The sequence below is a fragment of the Excalfactoria chinensis genome, chromosome 20 (assembly GCF_039878825.1).
Source record: "Excalfactoria chinensis isolate bCotChi1 chromosome 20, bCotChi1.hap2, whole genome shotgun sequence".
Taxonomy (NCBI): Eukaryota; Metazoa; Chordata; class Aves; order Galliformes; family Phasianidae; genus Excalfactoria; species Excalfactoria chinensis.
In genome coordinates, this window is record NC_092844.1 from 6,155,343 (window position 1) to 6,180,046 (window position 24,704).

Genomic DNA, 24,704 nt, shown 5'->3' on the forward strand with positions numbered 1-24,704 from the left:
TTTCTCCTTCTCTAATTGGCACTTTCCATTCTAATCAACCAACACCCACAAACTACACAGCCACATGATCTTTTCAGCTAATACAAATCGTCATTTCCAGTCCAATAGACTGAGTTAATTGTGCAAACCTGCAACACACCCATAAAGCACCTATCTAGTTTGTTATGCAATGATGAATCACGAAGGAAATGTGGAGTGTAATTACAGTGATGTAAAGATAGTAGAATGAAGCCAGAATCAAAGTATAAATGATAATCATCTGTATTAGATGTTTGTTTCTGCATGCTGCTTTCAGAAACTACCTACACTATAGCTTATCTGGCTGCTGCACACATGCCTGGCACATGTTTTGACAAGTTAAAAAATGACCTGCCAGCCTGTAAATAAGCTGAACCAAATCTGCCATCAGAATACCTTTTGGATGAAGCAAAGGCCTGTGACTCAGATTTGACACGCAGGCTCTTTCTAATGCTGGTGTGATTTGTCATTTTTTTTTCTGGAAGATTAAAAATAAGCTTCCTGAAAGTTTAAAAATAAGGATTTGTGATATGATTTCAAGTAATGCAGGTTTTTACCTCCTGCTTTCCTTATCCTCTCATGTTAGCAGGGAAGGATGCTGTCTGTATATCAGTGGGGAGTGGTGAGATTTTTGCAGAGGACAAATTTTTCTAGCGTTAGGCTAATGATCTCTCTTAAATCCTCTTCTTATAGCTTTGAAAATGAGTTTTACATACACTAACACACACATGCAGAGATCTGTGTGCTCAGTACTCTACCAGCATGCTGTTGCACGCTTCCCCATGCTGCCTATGAGAATGTTTTTCTGCTTGTATGCTTGTCCCCAGCATACACCAAACACCAGTGAAAACCTCTGGTAAACACATTTTTCCTTGTCATTAGAATGGTATTGTATTCCAGTGCAGTAATTGACAGCAGTTGAGCTGTGCTGTCTCCTGATGCCAGCTGGCTTTCTCCCAAGTGACAGCATGTATTTCAATGGAAAACCTAATCCAGAAGTACGTGTAGTGAAAGTACAAGTTCCTGTATCTTAAAACAAACAGATAAGGCTTAAGGAAAGGGTGGCTTTAAATAGCCCTTGTCCTAGTAAATTAACCATTAAAAGTGCTGCTTCAGGGCAAGGTGAGCTCATAGTACTCTGAAAGGTTGATTGTGAATGTCCTTGTGCATCAGCAAGGAATGGAGGAGGAGGACCTGGAGCAGGTATTGGCCGTAAGTTGCCATTTGTGACGTGTCAGTAGAGCTGACTGCTAAATCCAATGCAGGCAATGGACAGAAGGCAAAGGTTTGCTCTGCTCCATTTCTGCTGAATGCTCTTTTCATATTTGCTAGTGGCTTTTATTAGAGGCAGTACACAGGGCTGGAGTTGAGTAAAATGTATTATGTGTAACAAATTGTGTTTGATGTGAAACAAAATGTGCAGTAATGTTAGAACACATTGCCAGGTGAGGATAAAATGTTCCTTATCAACTTATCAACAGTGTTATTTGACAAGCAAGTGAATGGGAAGGTATGTCACGAGAGTCATTACTTCTCGGTGTCAAAGTGAAAGGGTTGGCTTGATTTGTCCTGATAGCTGAGTGACCCAAAGTCCAACCACTGGAGTTGGGCTTGAGGTAGCTGGGATACCCCTGCCTGTAATGCCTTTGTCTGTAAGGCTGAATTCTTTTCTCCCCTTGGGTGGGGGTGTGGAAGCAGTCTGTCAGCGTTTTCCATCGGTTACTATAAATTCACTTGGAATTCCTTCAGGGAAGACTTGCACAGCGGGACTGCATCTCTCATTTGCCTGAAGTTCTTTGGAAATTGGCACGTGCCACAGGAGTTGTGATAGCATTGCCTCATAATGGAAGCTGTGCCTTCATCTGCGCTGCTCTGTCAGGTAGTCTCTGGGGCAGGATCTAACAGTGTGCTATTTGCCAGTTCAGGACATCTTTCTGTGATGTTCTGCAGAATGCTGCAGAAGAAAGGAAGGATGAGATTCCAGTGCTGCTTTTAGATGCAGAATGTAACAGTCCAGTCTTGAGCCTTGAAGAAATTCAAGCAGAAGAGGTGGCATGGGATCTTTCTTTGCAGGAGCCTACAGGCATTATTAGGTCTCAGCCCTGAGATAGCTGGTGTGACCTCATGGCTGATGATCCCATCTGGAGGAAGAGGTGGGACGAGGGACCTCCCAGGGGTCCCCACCACTCTAATTTGTCATATGATCCAATTCATATTAAAAGCAGGAAAACAGAAAGCTTTAAGTTCATCTTTGTCCAGCTTGCTTGGACTTGATTTATCCACGTGACCCTGTGCATTGTTTACTTCAGCAGTTCCTAAAATGAACATAGCGATTAACTTTTGAAGACTTCCCTTCCAGGAATGAATGTTAGACTGAGGAACAAGATGTATTAGGGTCTGGATTTTTTTGTTTTCAGTGGTGCATGAAGCCATCTTATAACTACAGAAGAAATCCTCTTTCTCCATAAGAACCTCAGAAAAGAAGCTCTGGAGTGGCTGCTGCTTTTAACCAGTCCCAGCTGCTAATGTCCCATTAACTGGTTGGAAAATTAGTGTGCTTTTTCATACAGAGCTAGATATGGCAAGAGAAACCTTTGTAAACATAACAAACTATGATGCAGTGGCAGGATTGCCTGAAGGTATGCCTGTGCAAGGAGCAGGGATTGTGTGCAAAGGGCAATTCGAAGGATTTTTATTTAGGCAAGACGAAAGAAAAAGAAGTAAAAGCACTAACTTCACTATTGCTTGAGCTGAGGCAGGAGGAGTGGGACAGGGCAACCAGTTGGCCAAAGGTGAGGGTGTTGCTGAAGCCTGAGCTGAGAAGTGCTGGAGGTACTTGGCACAGAAGGCTCTGGCCCTGGGGGTGATGGGGAGGCTGAGTGCTTGCCAGACAAACCCAGTGGCTGACTCACAGCTTGGCAGGCATTGCACTGATGGCAGCTGCTGCTTTGCATTGCCTTGGGAGTGCTCAACTGGAAAGAGAAATGAGAAGCTGTATGTGAAGAGTTCTTTGTTGCTAAGATGCCTGTTCTGGTAACCTGGGAGGGAAAAGGTTAAGCATAGATGCTGCATACAGTGTCACAGTTACAGCCTTCCCTGGGCTTCTGGCCAGCAAAGCCAGTATTTCAGGTCGGATAGGATTCAGGAGAGGCTAGCCTTCCTCTTCACTGTGTTAGATCTGGCTGCTCTGAAGAAACTTTCATACAAGCAGGGCTGCCATTTGTATTGGAGAAGATGGTTTACAAGTCCTTTATGATGATGGTGGTGCTGAGAGCTGCCTGCCCACAGTCCTTTCTCAAGGATGACTCCAGCTCATGGACGTGACTGGCAGTTTTTACTTTTGTTTAGCAGACTCTTGCAGTGCTCCTCTCATCACTGTAATTACTGAGCAGATTTCGTGAAAAAGTTTCCTTCAGAACAAGCAAGACCTTATGGATAGGAGACAAGTCAATTTACTGAGCTGTGTTCAGCTCCACTTGCATCTTATCTGCAGCTGAGATAGGCTATTACCTAAAACCCATGTTAAAGAATTTCTGAAGTGCTGGCATTTCTACCTGTTGATCTTGTCTCCCCAGCTGTCCTCTCTTGGTCACCTGCTGGTTGTTCTTACCAAAAGATTTGTCTTCCCCACATATAAAACTGCTCAGACATTTTGCAGGGTTATGATGATGTGAGAGCTGGATGTTATAGAGGCAGCAGAGAGATGCACCAGAGCCAGGGTGATTGCTTAAAGCGCAGTGGGTGTCATTGGCCTCAAAGTGACGGGGAATTGCACATGGGAAACTTGATAACCAGATCAGCTTTTTCTCTGTAAGAAAAGTTCTTATCTGCGTGTAGGATTAATATTTAACTTATATGTTGCTTTAGGGAAGCTGGCACTGACAACTCACTTCAGACAGAATTAGATGGATCCTTCTGGTCTGGAGTATCTACTCATTATTGCCACCAGTGATGGCAAGATCACCTCTTTCAGTGCTTTTATTCAATATCTGACATGTTGGGCATGGAGCTGTGTCAGGGGAGGGTCAGGTGAGGTGTTAAGAAAAGGTTCTGCACCAAAGCAGGTGGGCATGCCACAGTGGGAACAGCCCTGGGCTGCTGGACCTCAGGAGCTTTTGGACAATGCTTTCTGAAACATGCTTTGAGTTTTGGGTGGTCCCGCATGGACCCAGGGGCTGGACACGATGATCCTTATGGGTTCCATTTGACTTGGGGTGTTTTGTGACTCTGTGAAGTAATAAGGCAATTTCCACAGCTCCAGCCTCCGCCTCGCTAACCCAGATGTTTCTTCAGAGTCTGTACCTAAAAAGCATGCGGTGCTTTCCTTGTGTGAACTTTCTTTGTTAATCAGAGGAAAATGAAAAAGCACATTGTAGCTGATTCCTCTGCATGGAATGCTGAGGGAGGAAGCTGGAATTCCTACTTTCCTATGACTGGTTCTGCGGAAAAAACATTCCTGTTTCTTATTGACCTTAAGTTAGAGACTTAAGTTAGGGCGAAGTTCTGTAGGGGAGAGTCTGTGAAGCTAAGTTATTATCTATGGCTTTGTCAGGCCTTGGAAAGGGAAGCTGGTACTTCTGAAGCACTTGTGGCCATCAAGGATGAGCAGCACAGAGGATCTGAGCTATTTTCATCAAGTGGAAACACTGTGAGTTCAAGTAATAGCATCCCTCAGGATAAAAGCAAATTAAAAGCTTCCGGTGAGGAAGAGAAATATACATGCACAAAAACAAAGCAGTAATTGGAGATGATCACTCTCAGGAGATGGGGCCTCTGAGAGCTCTAGGTTCTCCATCTCTTATTAGTGGGAGGTGGTGCAACCCACTGTATGCTGATTCAGAGAAGGATTCATTGCTCAGCTACTTGCTGTTCTTCTCCTGTTGCCCTCTACCAAACACCAGATATAGGCACTGTACAGAAACTACAGCTTTGTCTGTGTGACTCAGAGGTTGTTGGGAACCACCTATACACCAGCCAGATGCCACTGCCTGTCTGCGAAGGACTATGAAGCAAGAGGACTTTATTCAGTAGTATAGCAAACTGCTTGCTGGAGTTTCAAGGCTTATGCCCATTAATGCTCATTACTGTACAGCTCTTAAGCTTAAATGAGTGAATAGAGCATCAGCTCAGATCTGCTGTCCAAATACAGGCAAATTCCAAACCATGTAGATAATAGTGGATGCTTTTTCTTAACTGCACATGTTAAAACCTTTTGTTTCCACTTCAGACTTCAGAGAGACTTGTTTCCTTGACAAATACCCAGAGATGCTTTGAGCAGGCTTGGTGCTAATCTACAGCACTGCATCTCTTGCTTGACAGAAAGGCTTTCAGGGACACCTACCAAGATAGCAAGCTTTGAAGTTTCATTTTTGATGGAATGAGTGCCAAAGCCAATGAAGACTGTGTATCTGATAAAAGGGTATTTGTAATTTGGTAGATTTAATGAGGGATTGGAAATGAATTCTCTTGATGCGGAACGCTTATAAGCCTGGTCTTATGCTTCCTATAAGGCATTCTGTTTGTCTTGAGGTGGAAGCTTTCTGTGTAAAAGTCTAATGAGAAATGCTTCTGATTTAATGAATATATGTGTAAGCATGGAGTAGCGCAGATCCTGGAACTCAAATTGACTGGAGCGTACTTAGATGAGTCAGTGCCTAGTAGAGACGTAGCAGGGTCATAGCTGTGCTTACTGCGTGCTCAGTTTGGGAAATGTTGGCCTGTAGTGGAAGAATACAAGCAGGGTTGCACAAAGCTCTAAGAGGTGCCAAGTCTTTTGTTCATGACTCACTGAGGCAGTGGCAGTTTACACTCACTGCTCCCTGACTAATGCAGGAATTATTCCCAAGTGTTCAAAGAATATTGGAGGTTACTAGTTCAGAATTCATGTACGTGACATCATTTTCTTGTAATAGCTGATTCACTGGGTCAGTTTGCTTGGCAAGTAAGCCATTGATAAGTGAGGTATCAGGGTATACCTGCATTGGTTCAACTAACAGTATAGTTTGCTCTGTGTTTTAACTACCTCTTAATTCTTTCCTAGAGGCAGAGACAGGGCAGCAGTACCTGCAGGCGGGCTGTGAGTCTTAGACAGAAATACAGGATGTGTGTGGAGGGGAGGGATTTATATTGCGGATCTGGAAAACAAATTAGTATGTTTTTCTCCAAAGTCTCATTGTATGTGATATTTGTGTACAGGAAGCAGTTTATTTTATAAAGGCCAACGTGGAAGAATCAGTCTCTAGGTGTGACACAAATGCTGAGGCATGTTTATCCCAAAAGATCTCAGGTTCGGAATGCACTACAGGCATCTGACAAACCAAATAATTAAAGACAATCCTAATGGCTTATTTTCCCTTAGCTATCTGAATCTTTCACAAGCTTGTCAGTTACAAGCATCAAGAACAGAACGTTGCCTGTAGTTGTAAGGATCATTTTCATCACTGGGAGTATGATTACCTGGTTGTACATCTGCTAAGCACTAGGGTTCTCATATGGGAAGGCATGCCTGACAAAAAGAGTGCTGTTTCAGTGCTTCTCCTACTGATCTCTGCATTTATATATTTAAAAACAGAACATATATAAAACATTTATATATTTAAAAACAGAAGGCTTTCTGCTTATTCCAGGGAGAAGCTCACAGTGTGATTACATGGAATGTTTACCTATTTTCAGTAAGACCTTCAGGTAAACAGTAAGCAGGAGGGAAGTTCCCTATTCTGTAGCAAAAACAAACTGCCTTACATTTAGTCCTACCAGGACACAATTTAGTTTGATCTGAGCATATGAAACTGTTCCAAATAGAAGGCATTTTCAATGCATTCTTTCTTAAATTACTTGGTGTGTTTTTAAGTCATCTTCTCCCACAGAAAGTGTATGGTTTGGAACCTTCTGTAATGGGAGAACACAGTGTTCTTTCTAAAAGGGTTTATCAGCTGGAACAAAATGAACTGCTTTGGTACTTTTGGTCAAAAGTGAAGGACTTTGCTGATAGTGACAACACAGAGGTGGTGAGGTTACCCTGTGATTTTTTTCCTTATGTTTGTAAGGTAACAGCACAGTAACAGCGAATCCATCCTTTGGTCCAATAATGCAGTGAAATTTGGCCTTTTTGGAAATACATAGTGGAGACAAGACCCATCAGTTTTGTCTTCTCTATCTTTGCAGTTATGCCTACGTGTCTACATGGGACAATTCACTGTTAACTGTCACTGTGATCAGAGGGTACTGGGTAGTTGTACAGGGAGCAATTTGTGGCTTATTCAATTATCTGCAGTACTCACTTTTAGGCTGATAATACTTGAATTATCTGCCTACTCTATAAGGGGATTGCTGGACTTTGTCCTTCCATTAGCCAAGTGATTACAAGGCTAGCAGAGAGAAGGTTTGTAATTTCCTTTTGGCAGAGGATGGCCCAGAAGACCAAGTGGCAATTAAGCGCCCACTCTGCTTGGAGGGTAGCAGGAGAAGTTAAGAGAGAAACTCAGAACGAAGCAAACCAGAGCCTGTTTCTGAGCATGGTCCACTGGAGGCATGCTTGCAGCAACTCTGAGGCTAGGAACGTAAAGGTGGGCAGTGTTGCTTCCAGACTAGTTTTTGAAGGCAAATATTTCCTTCTTAAAAACAAGAAAAGGTCAGTAGCTGAAGTTGAAACCTTTTTTTTCCCCACAACTTCACGTTCTGCTTTTGTCACTGGTGCAGGAAGCGCCTGAAGGGCAGACAAACTTTAGTCTGCAGTTTTCCCTTTTCATTTCTCACATTCAACTTAAAATGCGGTGGTAAATAATGCTTAAAAAACTGTAGTCGACGCTAGCAAGAAATTGCTTTGAACTTCACTGTTTCCTATTTCTTATGCAGTGAGTGCATTGCCAGCCTTGGTCTCTAGCACCGCACAGTGGTGTGCAGGATTCAGTGTGTCAGAACTATTTTAAGCCATCTTTCGTGCTTGTTCATTTGTAGCCACTGCTCTGGGCTACAAGGTGCACTCATGCTGCAGATCCTGAGACTGCTTTCCTACCATCTGTTTTATGGCTGGGGATCCAGCTGATGAGATGGTTGGTTGCATTATTTCTGGATATAAGCTCAGTATCTTTTTTACATAACATGAAATTACAGATGCAGTACAATAACAGCCTTTTTGCACCTCACTTTCCCATTTTGTACAATGGAGTAAATCACTGAAATTAAAACCTCAAGAAGTCCATGTTTTTTCAGCCGGATGCCAAGCCCTGATGCAGTCTCAGGTCAATGGTAGTTGGGTTTTATTTTCTTAATGTTTTATTTTTAGCTGCTTTTATGATGTCAGGAGTTGGATGTGCACTCACAGCTTCAGAAGAGTCTGCAGGTTGCTTTCCAATTTGGAAGGGAATCCCATGCACATAGAAGTAGCAATAGACACAGTGCTTCTTATAATGCAGTTTCCTAACAAATGTAGTGTGCTAGCCTTTACCCTCCAGTTTTCCTCTGTCCTTGTAGGGGTTCTTGGGGGCAGGCAGGGGTGTGTGTGCAGGGTTATCTGTTTGTTCGTCTCATAGGCAGATTCATTTTTTTTCCTCCAGGAAAATACAATAATACAAACTGTGCCAACTAGTTTGAAACTGATGTACAGCTTCCAGAGCAAGACAGAAACATATGTACGTAGTCTGGATTGAGTCCAAAGCATCTTTACCTCTGAACTGGTTTAGGCAAGAGAGACAGGATGTTCCACAGAGCACAAAGCCGCGTGATTAAAGATCATGAACAAACACAGAGTATATTATTAACAGAACACCAGACCACATTTCATGTTGGGTTTTCTGGCTGGTAACCCATGGAGGTGACTCAAGAAGTTAACAGAGACACCAAGATCTGGTCTGTTCCAGCATAACGAATATGCAGAAAAGCTTCCCTGAAGCTGTCTTCTTGTATGGCAGTCTAAGGAAACTGTTCACACAGGTGCTGGCAGTGGTGCAGATATTCTGCTGTGGGACGCCATGCTCAGGAACGTGTGCTGAGAGAACTCTTTGGTGATTCCTACACAGATGTTTTTCCTTGACTCACAGTTCATAATCAGGATCCGTGTTGTTTCCAGGCACCTCGTGCTGTCGATGTCTTTCATTCCTTTCAGTGACCTTCTGTCTGTCCTATTTTGCAGCCCCTTCCATTTCTTTTGATCCCTCCATATCCTGATCAGCAGCTAACCTAGGCCATAATCTTTATGGGCAAACTATGAGACATGAGGTGAGGATGCATATAGTTCAAGGTATGAGGTGAAGGGTAGGTGATGTTGGGAGACTCGTGAAGCTCTTGCCTAGCAGTTGGCAATCAATTTTGCTTGGGAATTGTAAAACCTGGACCTTTTCTGTGGTTGCTTGTGGCACTGTGAATCCTGTTTTTTTGCTATCTGAGTATGTATGGGGATCCTGGGGAAGGGAGCGTCATGTGTGAATTAGTAATTTTTTTTCATAGAAGGTTATTTTATTATAAATGGACGTAAGCAACCTAGATTTTCCTTTCCAGAGCCTCACAAATACTATCAGGGTTGTGTCTGTATTTAATGCTTTTAGCCAAGCAAAGTGATCTAGTTGTGGTTTAACTCCCTTTAGTGTTACAGGCTCATCATATTCAACATCCATTTTAGCCAGGAGGGAAAGGAGCATTTGGTGCTGTGGAAGCAGTGGGTGTTGGATCCCTGACATAACATGACAGCTTTTCCTGTAGCGCCCACAGCATTGCTCAGGAAATTCTCTCTCGAAGAGATGCCAGCTCCCCTTCCCTTGGAGCCAAAGCAAAATGTATTTTTTTTGACATTTCCTCACTCTTTGTTAACCCTTCTTTGCTGTTGCTGACATGGAGACTTCCCAAGGCCCTCTGAGCGTGATGATGCTTTGGATGAAAGGGAAGCTGCTGTGGAGCAGCACATATCGGAGCACCAGTGAGAGGCCCCTGAGTGCTCACCCAGGAGGAGGGGGAGTGCGAGCATGAATCACAAGCTGTAGAACCGGGAAAGCAGCTCTGTCAGCACAGTTATTCCTTGAATCACTCTTAGCTAGCAGCAGGTCAGCTGGCAGATGGTTGCAGCCTGAAGTGAAAGCTTATAACTCAGCAGCCACCAAATAGTCCCAAAAGTGAATATCTGCGTTTCATCAGCATTTCATATTGTCTTTGTGAAAAATGGCATTCACTTGCAGGTAATTGGTTGTGCTTTAGTTTCCTGCGGCTTCCTATGCATTCGTTTGTGTTAGGTCAGCTCAGCTGCTTTATAATCTTGGAAATATGCTTCAAACCTGATGAGCTTGCATTGTGAAAGAACACAAGTAGATTTCAAATACCGGACCTGTGAGGCTTTCTACCAAGCTGCATTAAACATGTGATGCTGCATTAAACATGTGATCCTGCTCTGCTCAGCAGTGGTACAGCCACACCTGGAGTTCTGTGTCCATGTTTGGGCCCCCGAGTGCAAGGGAGACCTAGGCAAACTGGAAGGTCCAAAAGAGGACTACTAAGATGATCAAGGGACTGGAGCACCTCTTGTGAGGTGGGGCTGAGAGCTGGGATGGTTCAACCTGGGGGAGGCTCAGAAGAAGGGAGATCTTATCAGCTTCAAAGGAAGAGTGCAGAAGAGCCATACTATTTTCTGTGGTGCCCACTGCCAGAACAAGAAGTGCTGGGCATAAGCTGGAACACCAAAAGGTTCTGCCTAAACATCAAGCACCACTTCTTTACTGTGCAGGTAGTGGAGCGCTGGCACAGGTTGCCCAGAGGGCTGTGGAGTCGCTCTGTGCAATAAGCACCACTTTAACGATGTCTTTTCCACTTGCCTGAAGGAAAGCAATAGCATCATGCAGCAGGTGTTCTGGAAACCCTGCCAGCACAGGGATCACCCCTTTACCTTCAGAAGCATGTAGCAGAATTTCAGGGAAAAAGCCAACAAGAAATGTCTGTGCAATATTTGAATCAGCTGAGTTAGGGGAATCATTGTGATTGGAGAGGCTTCCCCAGATAGTGTTTTTGTGACCGGACTCTTATGGTTTTGTCTTGTTTCTGTTCTGTCCCTAAAACGTTAGATCAAGGAGCAGCATAGGAAATATGACTGGAAGATGCATCTGTTTTGCTGTGGAGGAATCATTTACCTTTGCACTGTTCACTTGCTTCTTGTATTCGGATTTACCGTGTCCTGCATGGGAACATTTCTCTACCATAGCCATGACATTCAGGAGGAGCTAATTAAGCAATTATATTATCAGGTGATGGGAGTAAAAATCTCATCTACACAGTGCATGGATTTAGCAGTCTGACTCATTATAGTTTATGGCTTACTGTTATGTAATGGGTGTGTTGCTACATAGGTGCATGCTGTGCAAAACAGAAGTAAACAGCTGCTCTGCCACCTGTGTTGAATTGATCTGTTCTCATACTGTCTATAAATGATGAAACAGGGCAGAGAAGGTGAAAAAATGCCTTTTGGCTTGGTACAGTGATGTGATTTTAAACTGAAGGAGATGCTGTAGCTCATGTTGAAGTATGTTGTTTCCTTTCCTTTTGACAATACAGAAGGTTCAGGTTCATGGACTAGATTTGGTAGCAATATTTCTCCTTAGGCTTGAGGAGCTGTGCAGAGGCAGGTACAGATGACACCCTCTGCCTTTCCTGTCTGATAGGCAGTCAGTATGGATGGAAGAGGCTAAATTAAAAACACCAAAAGCAGACTTTCTGGTTTTTCTTGATAGCTGGAATAAAGGACAGAAGGGAGCAGTCTGTGCATTGCAATTAACATCAAGTGCTATTGCAGCTCATCCTGTAATGCGATACAGATACCATCTCAGCTGAAAATTGAACAGTGCACTGAGTCAGAAACATAGAACAGTGCTGGGTTTTGAAGAAAGTAATTGGCCTTAGGGACCTGGTGAGTTTCTCATTTCCTCTGTGGTAAACACAGGGAAGTGGGGCAGTGCTTCCCATAGGCTCCCAAAGTCAATTTAAACAAGTTACACAGCCAGTTTATAAGAGTCTTAATAAATGCGCAGTAAAAGGCAGGCACACCTCCCATGTCCCTGCAGTGCCCTTCATATCAGTGCCATGCTGCCTTTCTTGCATGAGTGTGGAATTCCCTGCATGTGTGTGTACCGCTCAGCCAGCCCCGAGCCCCTGCTGGAGAACACAGCCTGCTGCAGCACCTCTGTGTGCCGCTGCTGCGTGGTGCCTGTCCCAGCAAGGGCAGTGCTGGTGTGTTGGGCCTGCCTGGATCAGTATTAGCTGCACCTGTCCGGAACCAGGTGTCGTAGGCCTGTCCTCTGTGTGCTGCTTCACCTGCCATTGCTCCCCTCCATCCCACAGTCCAGCAGTCCTTGTGCTGCCCTGTGCCTGGCCTTCAGAGAAGCAGCGATTGGAGGATTTCTGGGACTTGCTTATGATGTAAACTCTGTTCTCCGTCTTCGGTAGATTAGAAGTTTGTGTTGCACAAATAACACTGCTGGTAGCCAGGAAAGCTTTGATCTCTATAATGACAGGATGCGATGGCCGGAAGCTGTAGCTCACAGGATTCATACAAGAAGCAAGGAATCGAGCTGTTCAGGTAGCATGGCAGGGAAGGCAGTGATCTCTTGTTTCAGGTTGGTATAGCAGCTCTAGCCTAGACTGACAGGTGACTGATGTTTGTGCCATGGCAGCGTTCCAGTTTGTCACACACCGAATTGGTGCTTTGTTAAAAATCTGGTTTATTGAAATAAAAACATTAAGGAATGTTCACCAGCTTTTACTGTGCCCTGCTTTGTGTGTTTGTCAGCTGTGGGGCTGTCTCTGCTTCGTGAATTGCATTCATTAGTGTAGGTAGTCTAGGATTCTGGTGGAATCCACACTCAGGAACTGCTTTACCTGAGCTGTTAAAGCCATATGACGGAACGCTAGAGCCAGACGTGCAGGTGGTGTGTAAGCTGCCATGTGTGTGACTTCTTTATGCTCTCACATTGTTGTATCTGCCTCCCACTGACTTCCTTGAACCCACTCAGTTGACATGTAAGGGAAGCCAGGGTGGTGTTAATTTACATGGTAAACTCTTCTCAGCATATAAGCATTAAGAACACATAATTGAAATGCTTGTTTAAACTTGTTTTGGTTTCTTGCTGTTGTACTTTGTGTATGCACTGTGTTCAACAGTGTGAGCCACAGACCTTGATGACATGACCGAGCGTTTACAGCATATAAACTTATTTCTTCAGTGTAGTACATATGGAAAGGAGATTTAATTCGCATTTGGCAAAGGAACGAAAGCACTTATTTATCTGGCCTAAATCTCACAGAGCATCCTGAGCTGGAAAGGGCCCATGAGGGTCATTGAGTCCAACTCCCAGCTCCATGCAGGGCAGCCTAAGAATGAAACCCCGTGTCGAAGGGCAGCACTGTCCCAGTGCTTCCTGAGCGCCAGCAGCCTCGTGGCTCCTTACATGCGGGCCGCCACCCCCGGCGCCGCTCCCGGCTGCGGCCCACGCTCGCGGCAGCGGAGCCGCCTCTGGGGGCGGTGCCCGCGCTGCGGCCGCTTCCGCCGCCGGGGAAGGTCGGGGAGCGGCTGCGGCGGCGTCACGGCGCGGTGCGGCCGGGCCCGAGGTGAGGCCGCGGGGCTGCGGAGGCGCCGCGAGGGGCTGGGCCCGGAGCGCCGCTGTGGTGCCGCGGGGCCGTGGGAGTCCGGCCCGACGCGTCCGCGTTCGGTGCGCGGCGCTCCGCGGGAATAACGACGGCGGCGGTACGCGCGGGGCCTTCGGCGCTTGGTGCGGACGGGCGGCTCGTGGCGGTAGGAGCGGAGCACCGGGCTGAGCGCAGAGCCTCGGCGGGCACCGTCAGCTGCCGGGTACGGCTGTCTGTGTCCGCCCCGGGTGACGGTCCGGGCCTGACGGGATCCGAGAGTTGGAACGTGGTGAGCGGCTGCGGCAGCTGTGCGGTTTGTCATTGAGGTCCTGTCGGAAGGCGTTGCCCTGCGCTGCCGAACGCGGCCTTTTGCCTTCCCCGAAGCCTCCCGGCCGCAGAAAGCCGCATAACCGCATTACATGCAGTCCCGGGTTTCCTCCGGGCGGCGCTGTGGGCGGCAGCCCTCGGGGCGGGCGGGAGGGCGGCACAGACGTTCCCGTGTCGGATGGTGCCGTTCGTGCTCCCGGCTGTGTCCACTGGGCTGCTCTCGGGGAGGCCCGCTGGTCCCCTGCTGGGTGAGCTCCCGTGATAGCCGCGGGGTGATGAATAACGGTACCTGAGGGTACGGCCTACCTGTATATTGCAGTTGGGATCTCCCAGGGCTGGGCTGGTTTGTTTGGTGGTGGGAAGCATGGGGGGCTGCACACCGCTGCGGGGCCGCTAGTGGGCTGAACTTGCTTTCTCCTACGCTTTTAATAAAAGGTGTGGAAGGAACATCCAGTATTTCTCTAATGGTCATGGTGTACTTTGGGAGCAGCCTAAGGCCCTGCTGTGCCCAGTGCTATGCTGCGGCTGTGAAGTGCTGTGGCCTGCCAGGTCACTGATAAGAACGGAGCGCTGAGCTGGAGGTGAGAGCAGCGTGTATCTCATGGCGCTGTTGGTCTGGAGTTCAGCCCATCAGGGTTCTGCTCGCTGTGCACCCAATATGTGAAATACTCAGAAACGGCTTGAACTTCAGCTAAGGAAATTCCACAAAGCTTTTCTTATTCAACCATTTTATTCTGAGCTGTTTTTTTTCCAGACTCCCAGCCATGATTCCACCATCTGTAACAACCCCTGTCAGCGATGGTGCGCTTTTGCCAAGTGTGGTTCCTCAGGAGACGTGGAGGTCACAGGTTCCAGGCTATTCTGGGTCAGTCACGCAGCACATAAGTCACCGGGCTAATAACTTCAAGAGACATCCGAAAAGGAGAAAATTAATCCGCCCTTCGCCGCCACCACCGCCAAATACTCCCTGTCCTATTGACTTGATTGGCTTTGGGGATCTCCAGCCTCAGAGATCTTTCCTGGAACTCCTGTTTAATGGGTGTATTCTCTTTGGGCTTGAGTTTAGCTATGCCATGGAAACGGCCTATGTTACACCTGTGTTGCTTCAGATGGGGCTGCCAGACCAGCTGTACGGAATGGTGTGGTTCATCAGCCCCATACTAGGTAACTTTTGGGTACACTGTTCCTTTCCTCTTGCTTTGTTCTGCCCTGCAGGGGATACATATGGATTTCTCTGCCTCGGCTCTTCAGAAGTATATTCTTGTGATGTCACGGTTAAGAAATACTAGCCATAGCTTTAAACAGCTGAACGGAAAATAGTCTAACCTGAAATGAGCCTGGTATGACCAGAAGGTCTGTTCTTTTACATGCTGTGCAAGAGTAAGCCCTTGTTACTCAGTTCATATGTTTAAAAAGAAAATAGCAGAAAGGATGGGTGCATCCGTTTACATCCCTATGGTAAGAAATGTACAGAGACGCGCCCACAGGTGTGTCTAAAAACGAATGATTTCTAGTTGAATTTTCCAGAACAAATGAGATATTCCAGTGATGAAAGGCTGTCAACCACCACTGCTACTGTCAGTGGATTACTTAGCGCAGAGGCAGGGATGGGAGTATATTTTCACTGCAGGAAGGTTGTCCTTTTTTCAGCTGGTGTCAAACTCTGTTGTGCTGATGACACAGAGTGAACTGCATTGTCATAGCAGTCCTGGATGGCAGTGGTGCACTACACTATCCAGTCCCCAGTGTGAGAAATGCCAGGCACTAGACTCTGTAGTATAGAGTGACTGATACTGACTGGAGATAGTACTGTGCCACGGGGTCCTGCCTTTAACTCTCTTCTAACTTACCCATTTAAAACCCATGTGAAACAGACTTGTAGAAGAATTTAATGTATTGGTGATTTCCTTTTTTAGGGTTTCTGCTGCAGCCTTTGCTGGGGGCCTGGAGTGACAGATGCACATCCCGATTTGGGAGGAGAAGACCTTTCATTCTGGTCTTAGCAATAGGTGTGTATTGTAGAAATGATTGCAAGGTAGATGATGATGCACCTCTCTGCTATGATATGTAGCTATGGGCCTCTCAAGTATTGTGGGTCTGAAGAAGATGATAAATGTCACTGAGGTGATGATGCTGTGTCAGCTGGAGATCCACTGTCCTGTCAGTCAGAAGAGGTGACATTTTGAAGGTCAGGAGTGCTGCTCTTTGACTAGCCACGACTCCAGGCACTTGTAAGGTTTAGCAGTGTGCAAGGATTATGTGTATTTGGTGAGCCACATACATCCCCAAGTCTGTGATGATATGAACAGGATCAACAGTGCTTACTACAAGTCTGCTTTTAGAGAATGTGGGAAGATGCAGTTTCTCTTGTTTGGAAGTGGTTGATTCTAATTTAATTTGTTCTTATTCCCAGGTGCGCTGCTTGGGCTCTCACTTATGCTGAACGGCAGAGATATTGGGAGTGCCTTGTCTGACACTGTGAATAACCACAAATGGGGGATCGTTCTTACAGTCTGTGGTGTTGTCCTCATGGACTTCAGTGCAGATTCAGCAGACAATCCCAGCCATGCCTACATGATGGATGTGTGCAGCCCAGTGGATCAAGACAGGGGCCTCAACATCCATGCTTTGCTAGCAGGTATGCTTTCTTGATGCTTCCTGGATGACATGAGTCCAAAAAGCCTTTCTGTGAGAAAGCAGAGTGTAAATTATTGGTCTTCTCATGTACTTGCGTAAGCTGAGTACCTGTGGAGAAAGCAAGAATCAACTTTGAAAGAAGGCTGTTGTTTACTGCAGAAGGCTTTTGTGGCTTTTTTTTTGTCCTCAGCAAAGGAAGAACTTGCATTTAAAATTATTTATGCCATTGCTTTTGCATCACTGTCCTTCTCTCTCTTTCTGTTCATTGTACGGAAAGACCACCGCGTGGTGCAGATAAGTGTGTTTATTACTGCATTTGAGTTGCAAAGGGGTTAAGTGATAAAACAGAGGTAGCACGTTGGATTTTACTGATAAATGATGCGACAAATGGTACTGTGCTGTTACTGACTTCGTGGATTGGCCAGGGAAGATAATCTCAGCTCTGTTTTTCCACCAGGTCTTGGAGGTGGCTTTGGTTATGTTATTGGAGGAATACATTGGGATAAAACCAGTTTTGGAAAAGCTGTGGGAGGGCAACTGCGTGTCATCTATGTCTTCACATCAATAATACTGACTGTTACTACTGTGCTGACTCTAATTAGCATTCCAGAAAGACCCCTAGGGTCCTTTAGCAGGAAGAAAAAGGTGATGAAGAGTCCAAGTCTTCCTCTCCCTCCTTCTCCACCTCTCTTCTTTGAAGAGGGTGGAAATGAAAACTTTGCTTCTCATAACTCGGCTCACTTATATGCAAGTTTTACCAGCCCCGTTTCTCCCCTCAGCCCGCTCACACCCAAGTATGGCAGTTTTATCAGCAGAGACAATTCCTTGACAGGAATTAACGAATTTGCATCATCATTTGGGACTTCAAATATTGACAGTGTGCTTATAGACTGTTTTACAGGTGGGCACAGTAGTTACTTAGCACTTCCAGCTAGCTTGCCCAGGCAGCCTGTCAGTGTCAGCTTTCCTCGGCTGCCAGATGGTTGTTACCAACAAGAAAATGGAACTCTGGAGCAAGGGGAGAGGAGCATAATTCCAGGGCCTGATGGAGAGGCACTGAGGGTGGGCTCCCTGGATGCAATAAAGCCACGGTCATCAGGCATTCTGAAAAGACCTCAGAGCTTGGCCATTCCAGATATTGTAACAGGACATTGTCCAGAAAATAGCAGAAGAAGAAATGTAACATTCAGCCAACAGGTAAGGGCAGAAAATCAATTATACGACCATGTAAACCCAAGTGTTTGTTTAATCTCTTTGTATGATTTTGAAATGTTTAGTGCACAAGTTCATTGCTAGAAGCTGCTCTTGACAGTTTGCTTGTAAAAGTCACTGGAGGAACAGAGTACCTGCAGTGACTTGGTTGGACAAATTGTGGATAGGATATGAATTATGATTCGTTAATGGTCTTTCATGTGCCTTTGTTAAGAGAGCAGATATGGAAGCATTCCCCTCCTCTTCAGGCCGTGTGTGAATGTTAGGCTGGCGTTTTTAGCTCTCCTCCACCACTTAGGAAGCTACCATGTGAGAGCAGAAAAGGACACATTTTTATTGAGCCTGTATCTTCCCTTTCCACAGAAATACCTGCAAGATAGGGCCAGGGATAGGAATCTCCCATGAGCTTCTCCTTATGGCAGTCATTGCATCTGGTTCCATCAGGGAGGTGAGGTTTTCTTTACCCAGGGATAAGACTCTGACCTCACCTCCCACTGTTGGTGATTACTTGGAATGTCTGAGACCTCTGTATGCTGACCCATTTTTTTATGATCCAGGATGAGGTAAACTGTCCTCTGTTTAGTTTTCTTTTTTTTCTTTTCCTTTGGGGAGGGAGGGGGGAGAGGCTTTGGTTTCTTTTGTTTGTTTCTTTTTGGTTCTGCTTGGTTGATTTTTGTTTGTTGCTGTACTTTTCAGTTGGTGAGAGCAGACTTTGTTAGGGCCAGGATTTTATTTTATATGCACTGTGCCTGTAGAAATCAGCCACCGAGGGCAGTGAGCAATGACAATGTGTTTCAGTTAAAACTGTCCATTTTTCCTTCTCTAAAACTTCAGGGACCAAATTCACCTGACTGTGGGTACAGCTCATATTAACAGACATGAAATTTCTGCTTTCCCTACGCTGGCGTCTGAACATGGTCACCAAATTCTTTGGAGCAGTACAGAGTACTGTTTCAAGTACACTCAAAGCTGTAGCACAGTGCTGCCATTTAACACTTGTTCTAAGGCTGAATTTGCTGATGTTCTTAGCTGAGTACACTGTTCTTAATCCCCGGATGAACAACTGAGCAGCAGTTTAACCTTCAGATCATTAGGTAGATGCGTAATAATATTGCACAGGTTTGCTCAAAGGTCATTTGGATTACTTTTAGTGTTTGTTGACCTGGAAGTTCTTATGTTGCAGGTTGCTAATATCCTGCTGGATGGTGTTAAGTATGAGAGTGAGCTGAATGGATCAGGAGAGACCTCTGAGCAGCCGCTCTCCATGAGACTTCTTTGCTCAACCATCTGCCACATGCCCAAAGCTCTTCGTAACCTCTGCATCAACCACTTCCTAGGTAATGGAAACGTTCATTCTTGTTTTCACCATGAGGTAGTCTGTGTTGTGTGATTCTTTGTAAGTATTTTATTTCTGCGGTGGCTGCAAACTGAAGAGAATGTAATTTGTTCCATGTACACTCACCAATGAGGTACTTTCTGTTATTTATTTTCATAAATGTGGATGTTGCTAAACATTTTGTAATACATTAAATGAACTGTTTTCAGTTGTGGTTTGTATTGTAGTACTCACGGCATACAAGAGGAAGATGATAATCTGCAGTCCTAATGGGTTACTTCTGGCTTCTTTCAGGATGGCTCTCATTTGAGGGGATGCTGCTCTTCTACACCGACTTCATGGGAGAAGTAGTGTTTGAAGGGAATCCAAAAGCCCCTCACAACTCAGATGAATATCAGAAGTACAACGCTGGGGTCACCATGGGCTGCTGGGGAATGTGCATCTATGCATTCAGTGCTGCTTTTTATTCAGGTACTGAGTACAGTCATCCTGGACACTCCTATCAGAAAGATACACCTGGTCCTTAAGTGGTATTTCTGCAGTAACAACTCTGGCTTTTATGTTGCACATAGAGTTATCACCATGTTATCTCTGCTACTTACTGTAGCCTAGTCTGACAGAAGAGGAGGGCAGCAGTCCAGTGATAACATGTTTCTGTTAGAACATAGTTCCTTTCACAAGTGACATTTAGAAAGTTTGTTGAGTCCAGAAATACATGCAGCCAGCAGAGACATAGTTTGGGTGCAGTGATATTCAGTGCCCTTTGCCTCCAATGGAGCTCTGTGGTGTAATGCACCACCAGCACTGCGTTGTCTGCCTTTGTGCTTGCATGGCAAGCTACTATTGCATAAAGCTGTGATGATTGCTGCTGAGTTGGGGCTGCCCCAATGTCCGGGCTGTGGGGCCCAAAGGTGAATCCCTGCTAACTCCTGGGTGTCGTGGTTCATTGCACATTTCCACACTGTTGTCTTGTAGCTGCACTAGAGAAGCTGGAGGAGCGGTTCAGCACACGGACGCTGTACTTCATCGCGTATCTGGCCTTTGGGCTGGGTACAGGGTTGGCCACACTCTCCAGGAATATCTACGTGGTACTGTCACTGTGCACCACCTATGGCATTCTCTTTGCCACACTCTGCACGCTGCCCTACTCTCTACTCTGCGACTACTACCAGAGCTGTGAGGTGAGCCCCAGGCAGGATGGGGAACGGGGCTGCTGGTGACACTTCCTCACACTGTGTTCCCTGCAGTTTGCAGGCTCGCACACAGAGGGTACACGCCGTGGGATGGGTGTTGATATCTCCCTACTCAGCTGCCAGTACTTCTTGGCGCAGATCCTGGTGGCCCTGGCCATGGGACCGCTGACGGCAGCTGTGGGCAGTGCCAGTGGCACCATGTACTTTGCCAGCCTGGTGTCCTTCCTGGGCTGCCTCTTCTCCTCCCTTTGCGTCATCTATGAGCCAGCCCTGTCCACTGAGGAGCTGCCACCCCCTGAGGAGCAGAGCCCTCTCCTGCACCATGTGCAGGACCAGTAGATGGGAGAAGCTGCTGCAGCCTTGGCTACCTCACTTGCACCATTCTTGTCCTCAACCACTACGGTAAGGTGGGCTCATGTGCCCTTAGGATGGCAGCGACTGGAGGTGTGCTGTGGGGGACCGTGCTGGCAGTGGGCATGGGGAGCCACAGAAAGGTGTGTGCCAGTTTTGCTGAACTTCCCCCTGCCCGGCACCACGCATCTTTCTCGAGTTGGTAAAGGCTGATCTGTTTCCAGGACCGGTGAGCACAGCAGTGGGAAGCATTGGTGGCAGTGTGGGACCTTCCCTCCAACTGCCACGCAGTGCCATTTTTCCTCAGGGGGGACCCAGAAGAGCAGTGCTTGGGCAGGTGGATCCCAACGTCCTGGCTGGCAGTGAGCTGTGAGGCTCCATTGCTGTGGGAGGACCAGGGCTGTGGTGCACCACCAGCTTGGTGAGCAGAAGTTGCCTGACCCTTGACTGTTGAGGGCTACAATTCCTGCAGGACCTCAGGAAGCAGTGAGGGCAACACGTGGGTCTCACCTTCTGCCCATGTTAGAGCTGGCCCTGGATTGTGCTGCTCAGAACTTCAGAGCATAACGCAAGTACTCTGAAGGCCCGTAGCCGGGCTTCCATGTGCACAGAACTGCAGTCAGATCTGCTACAAGAAGATGCCGTGGGATGGAACTGGCTCCAGACCTGCTCTGTAAGTTCTGACCGTGGTCCACAGTGATGGTTTCTGATCTGTGGTTAGACTTTTAACTGACACTATAATGGCTGATGTTGAGTTAGCAGGATGGGTAGGAGGGTTGGTCTTGGTTTTATTTTGTGAACCAAGTTTCTCTAGGTAGCTAAAGTTTATTCTCACAATTAGGTTAAGGATATAAATCATTTATGTGAAAGCCAGAAGCCACTGGCACGTCATCCTTATTTTCATTCAGTTGTACCTTATGAGTTTTAAAACCTGCTTAGGGATCAGTGGTTTGTCAGCTGGAGCTGGACCCGTATTCCTCTGTGAAGCTGCTGAGACTCACTGCTTGGACTGGTGGTGTTTTGTTACCTGTGGGAATTCTTAGTTATTAGGCTTTGGGAGGTAGCAAATGCCTGAAATGTGACACAATTTGCAGGTGGTCTTTAAATTGAAGAACAGAAATGGGAACAAATAAGTTGGAACCATTTATAGGATTCTTGTCAGTCTGCATTCATATTCAAGTAGGGTGCAAAGGTTTCCCATGGCTGAAGGGTGTTTTAGTGCATCCCTTTAGAGGCTCTTTTTGTTCTTATCCAGGACAGAAGCAGTTTTTTCTGGAGATTGACTCCTGCAATGAGTTGTTCCTGACTGTTCACTTAAGTTCATTTTTACGTGTGATGTGCAATATCAGGATGAAATAACTTGCATAATGTTTAGCTGTTGTGGCATACTGCAGTGCTTGAAACATAACGTACGGTGTGTAAGAACCTTTCATTTTTATTATCAGTTCCCTGCTTTCTTTTTTTGTGAGAAGCAAGTTTTGTGCTATTTGCTATTTACTTTCCTGGAGGAAAGGCTCCTGACCTTATAAAGCCAAGCATTCAGAGACAGAGGAGCGTCAGATTGATGACTGCTCATCCTGCTCCCATCTGTTCTGGCTTACAAGGCACTGCCCGCTGTCACACCTGCAGGAACACCGGTGTCCTGCAGCTTTCATTACGAGGCATTTCCAAGAACGTTTGGGATGAAACTGGACCTGCTGCATGAGCAGCACATTTGGTGCTTCTGAGTGCCTGGTCTGCAACAATCTAAAGAGCTGATTGGAATTGTTTTGGTCTGCTGTGTAACATTTAATTCTTAGCAAACTTATGCACTCAAAGGACTGTTTTGTTCCTATTTGAAGGGGGGTTCAGTTCTCCCGATGTTTTCTCCTTTTAAGTTTTGTAGGCAGTGTTGTTGCACCGAATGGGTTGTGAACATTTTCTACATAGCTGGATTTTAGATGAGTTTGTTGCAAACAAGGATCTTTAAAAAAAGAAAGACAAAAGGAAAAGGATGAAATCAATGTATTTCTCAAGCTGTACGTCACTATGTGTATATCAGTGTATCTTCCTGCACTGGCTCCTCAGAGCTGTGGTCACAGCCCCAAACTGCCGGAGTTCAGGAAGCATTTGGACAGTGCTCTCAGATGTTTGAATTGCAGGTGGTGTGTGCAGGGCTGGGGCTGGACGGAAGGATCCTTGTGGGGTTCTTCCAACTTGGGATATTCTGTTATTCTATTGGATGGTCGCGTGTGTCACTCTTTTCCTCTGTAAATAAGAGTAGGAAATACATTTACATATAGTTATAAAACAATTGCTATGTTGAAATGCATTGCACAATCAAATAGATATTACATTTTCTATTTTAAATTCAATATCAGCGTGTCTTAATTTGGGTTTTTAGTGATATTGTGGGTGTCCCGTGTGTCACCATGATGCAGAATTCCTTGGAAGTTGCACTAGATCCATAAATCAATTAAAAGAACCACAAGAATTATTTATTTGCTTGTTCTCCTCCTTGACATGTTGCATTTCACAGAATGACTCTGTGTGTCACTGCTGAGCTGTGAGCTGCAATAAGCGCTTACCTCGTCTGCCTAAATCTGTGGGCTGCTGCTTAGAGGTAAAAGGGAGGAGCTGGGGCAGGAGAGCGATCTCATGCTGTGCCATAGTTTAGACTGTATAAAATTTAATGATAACGACTTAAAAATTAAAGGTTTCTTAATGGAAGTCATTTGTGGATGCTGATATCTGTATTTAAAGGACGTGTACAGAAGAAAGGAAAGGGGGGAGAGGGAGGAAGCAGCAGCTAATGAATGGTCTCATAACTATGCTGGAGGTTCATGTTTAAATGCCAGTGAATCAAACTGAGGAGCACAGCAAGCAAATGGAAGCTGCTGATGTGCCTTTATGACAAGCTCTGGGTGCCTCCTGGCACGTTCTGTGCTACAGGACAGCTGGGAATGGCCCGTTGTAGCTGCTGCGCGTCAAGCTGGCTGTTAACGCTTCAGATCCAAGGTGGGAGAGAGCAACACGCGCAGGAAGGAGCAACACCCGCACAGGAAGGAGCAACACACAAACAGGAAGGGTTGCACGCAACACACTTTAATGTCTTACGCAGGGAATCGCTCACTGACAGCGCTCACTGCGCACACGGGAAGCGCTCACTCACTGCGCACACGGGGGCTGCGCGGTGCCGGTCTCCTGCGATCCTCCCTCGGCCGGGGACACGACGGAGTCCCGCTGCGCTCGTCGCTGCCGCCGCCGGATCCTCTCGGCGCTGGTGATCGTCATGGGGTGAAGCGGCAGGAATCCCGCCAGGCCTGCAACGAGCCGCGCTCAGCGACGCGAAGCTTCCCGCGGCCGACCCGCGTCCCGCGTCCCGCACTTACCCAGCAGCTTCTCGGCCGGCCGTGACAGCTGCGCGCCGCAGCCCAGCCAGTGCCGCAGCCGCTCCAGGTTCAGCCCCGCCACCTTCTCGCCGCGCGCGTTGGGCAGCGGGTCGAGGCAGCCCAGCTGCTCCAGGTACTTCCCGTCGCGGGCCCGTTTGCTGTGCGCCGCCACGATGCGGTAGAACGGCCGGTTGGTGCAGCCGCCGAGGGCGAAGCGGATGACGACGTGTCCGCCTCGGTAGCCCTTCAGGAGGCCGCGACCTGCGGGGACGGCGACACAAGGTCACGGGTTGCTCGGCCCGGCGCGCCGCGCCCGCGGGTACTCACCCAGCTGCACCATGACGGCGCTGCCGCTCCTCCCGCGGTCGCGAAGCGATGACGCACTTCCGGCGAGACGGGAAACGACCAGCACTCCCCTCGCGGCGCCGGGAACGAGGCTGACTTCCGGGCGGAGCCCCGCCCCCAAAGAACCGAGGAAGGGAAACTGCCGGGAGGGGGCGCGCGCGGCGTTACGGACCGTCTGCTCCGAACGGACACCGGCAGAACATGGAGACGGAACGGAGCGCGTAGGATGAGCACGGCAAGGTGCGAACAAACATGGCTGCAAACAAACACGGCGCTGCTCCTGAAGGGCTCCGTGTCCTCCCGGCCTGCAGCTGGACA

At 46.9% G+C, this 24,704-nt stretch overlaps 2 protein-coding genes across 6 annotated transcripts in view; one reads left to right on the forward strand and one right to left on the reverse strand.

The window, feature by feature from the left end:
- SLC45A1 (solute carrier family 45 member 1) overlaps positions 1–22,509 on the forward strand; it is a 27,384-nt gene extending 4,875 nt beyond the window's left edge. For 2 of the 4 annotated variants that reach the window (XM_072354176.1, XM_072354178.1), the window contains 8 exons: positions 14,696–15,105; positions 15,858–15,950; positions 16,355–16,579; positions 17,036–17,775; positions 18,974–19,127; positions 19,421–19,597; positions 20,102–20,307; positions 20,374–22,509. In XM_072354176.1, the coding sequence (XP_072210277.1) occupies positions 14,706–15,105; positions 15,858–15,950; positions 16,355–16,579; positions 17,036–17,775; positions 18,974–19,127; positions 19,421–19,597; positions 20,102–20,307; positions 20,374–20,658 (2,280 nt within the window). In that variant the 5' untranslated portion in view covers positions 14,696–14,705 and the 3' untranslated portion in view covers positions 20,659–22,509. The other 2 variants (XM_072354174.1, XM_072354177.1) reach the window with 2 other exon arrangements.
- Positions 22,510–22,656: 147 nt separating this feature from the next.
- On the reverse strand, positions 22,657–24,480 carry MRPS16 (mitochondrial ribosomal protein S16). 2 transcript variants are annotated; one of them, XM_072354185.1, is made up of 4 exons: positions 24,369–24,480; positions 24,042–24,302; positions 23,822–23,972; positions 22,657–22,917 (listed from the first exon to the last, which is right to left on the reverse strand). In XM_072354185.1, the coding sequence occupies exons 1-4, from the start codon at positions 24,379–24,381 to the stop codon at positions 22,905–22,907; spliced, it is 438 nt and encodes a 145-aa protein (XP_072210286.1). In that variant the 5' UTR covers positions 24,382–24,480; the 3' UTR covers positions 22,657–22,904. The 2 variants fall into 2 exon arrangements, with proteins under 2 accessions (XP_072210286.1, XP_072210287.1); XM_072354186.1 differs by having other exon boundaries at positions 23,796–23,972.
- Between the last annotated feature and the right edge of the window lie 224 nt (positions 24,481–24,704).

Coding starts and splice junctions, on each gene's coding strand:
- MRPS16 (XM_072354185.1), bottom strand. Junction 23,973..24,041: donor GCCGGCCGAGAAGCTGCTGG/GTAAGTGCGGGA, acceptor GGCTCGTTGCAG/GCCTGGCGGGATTCCTGCCG.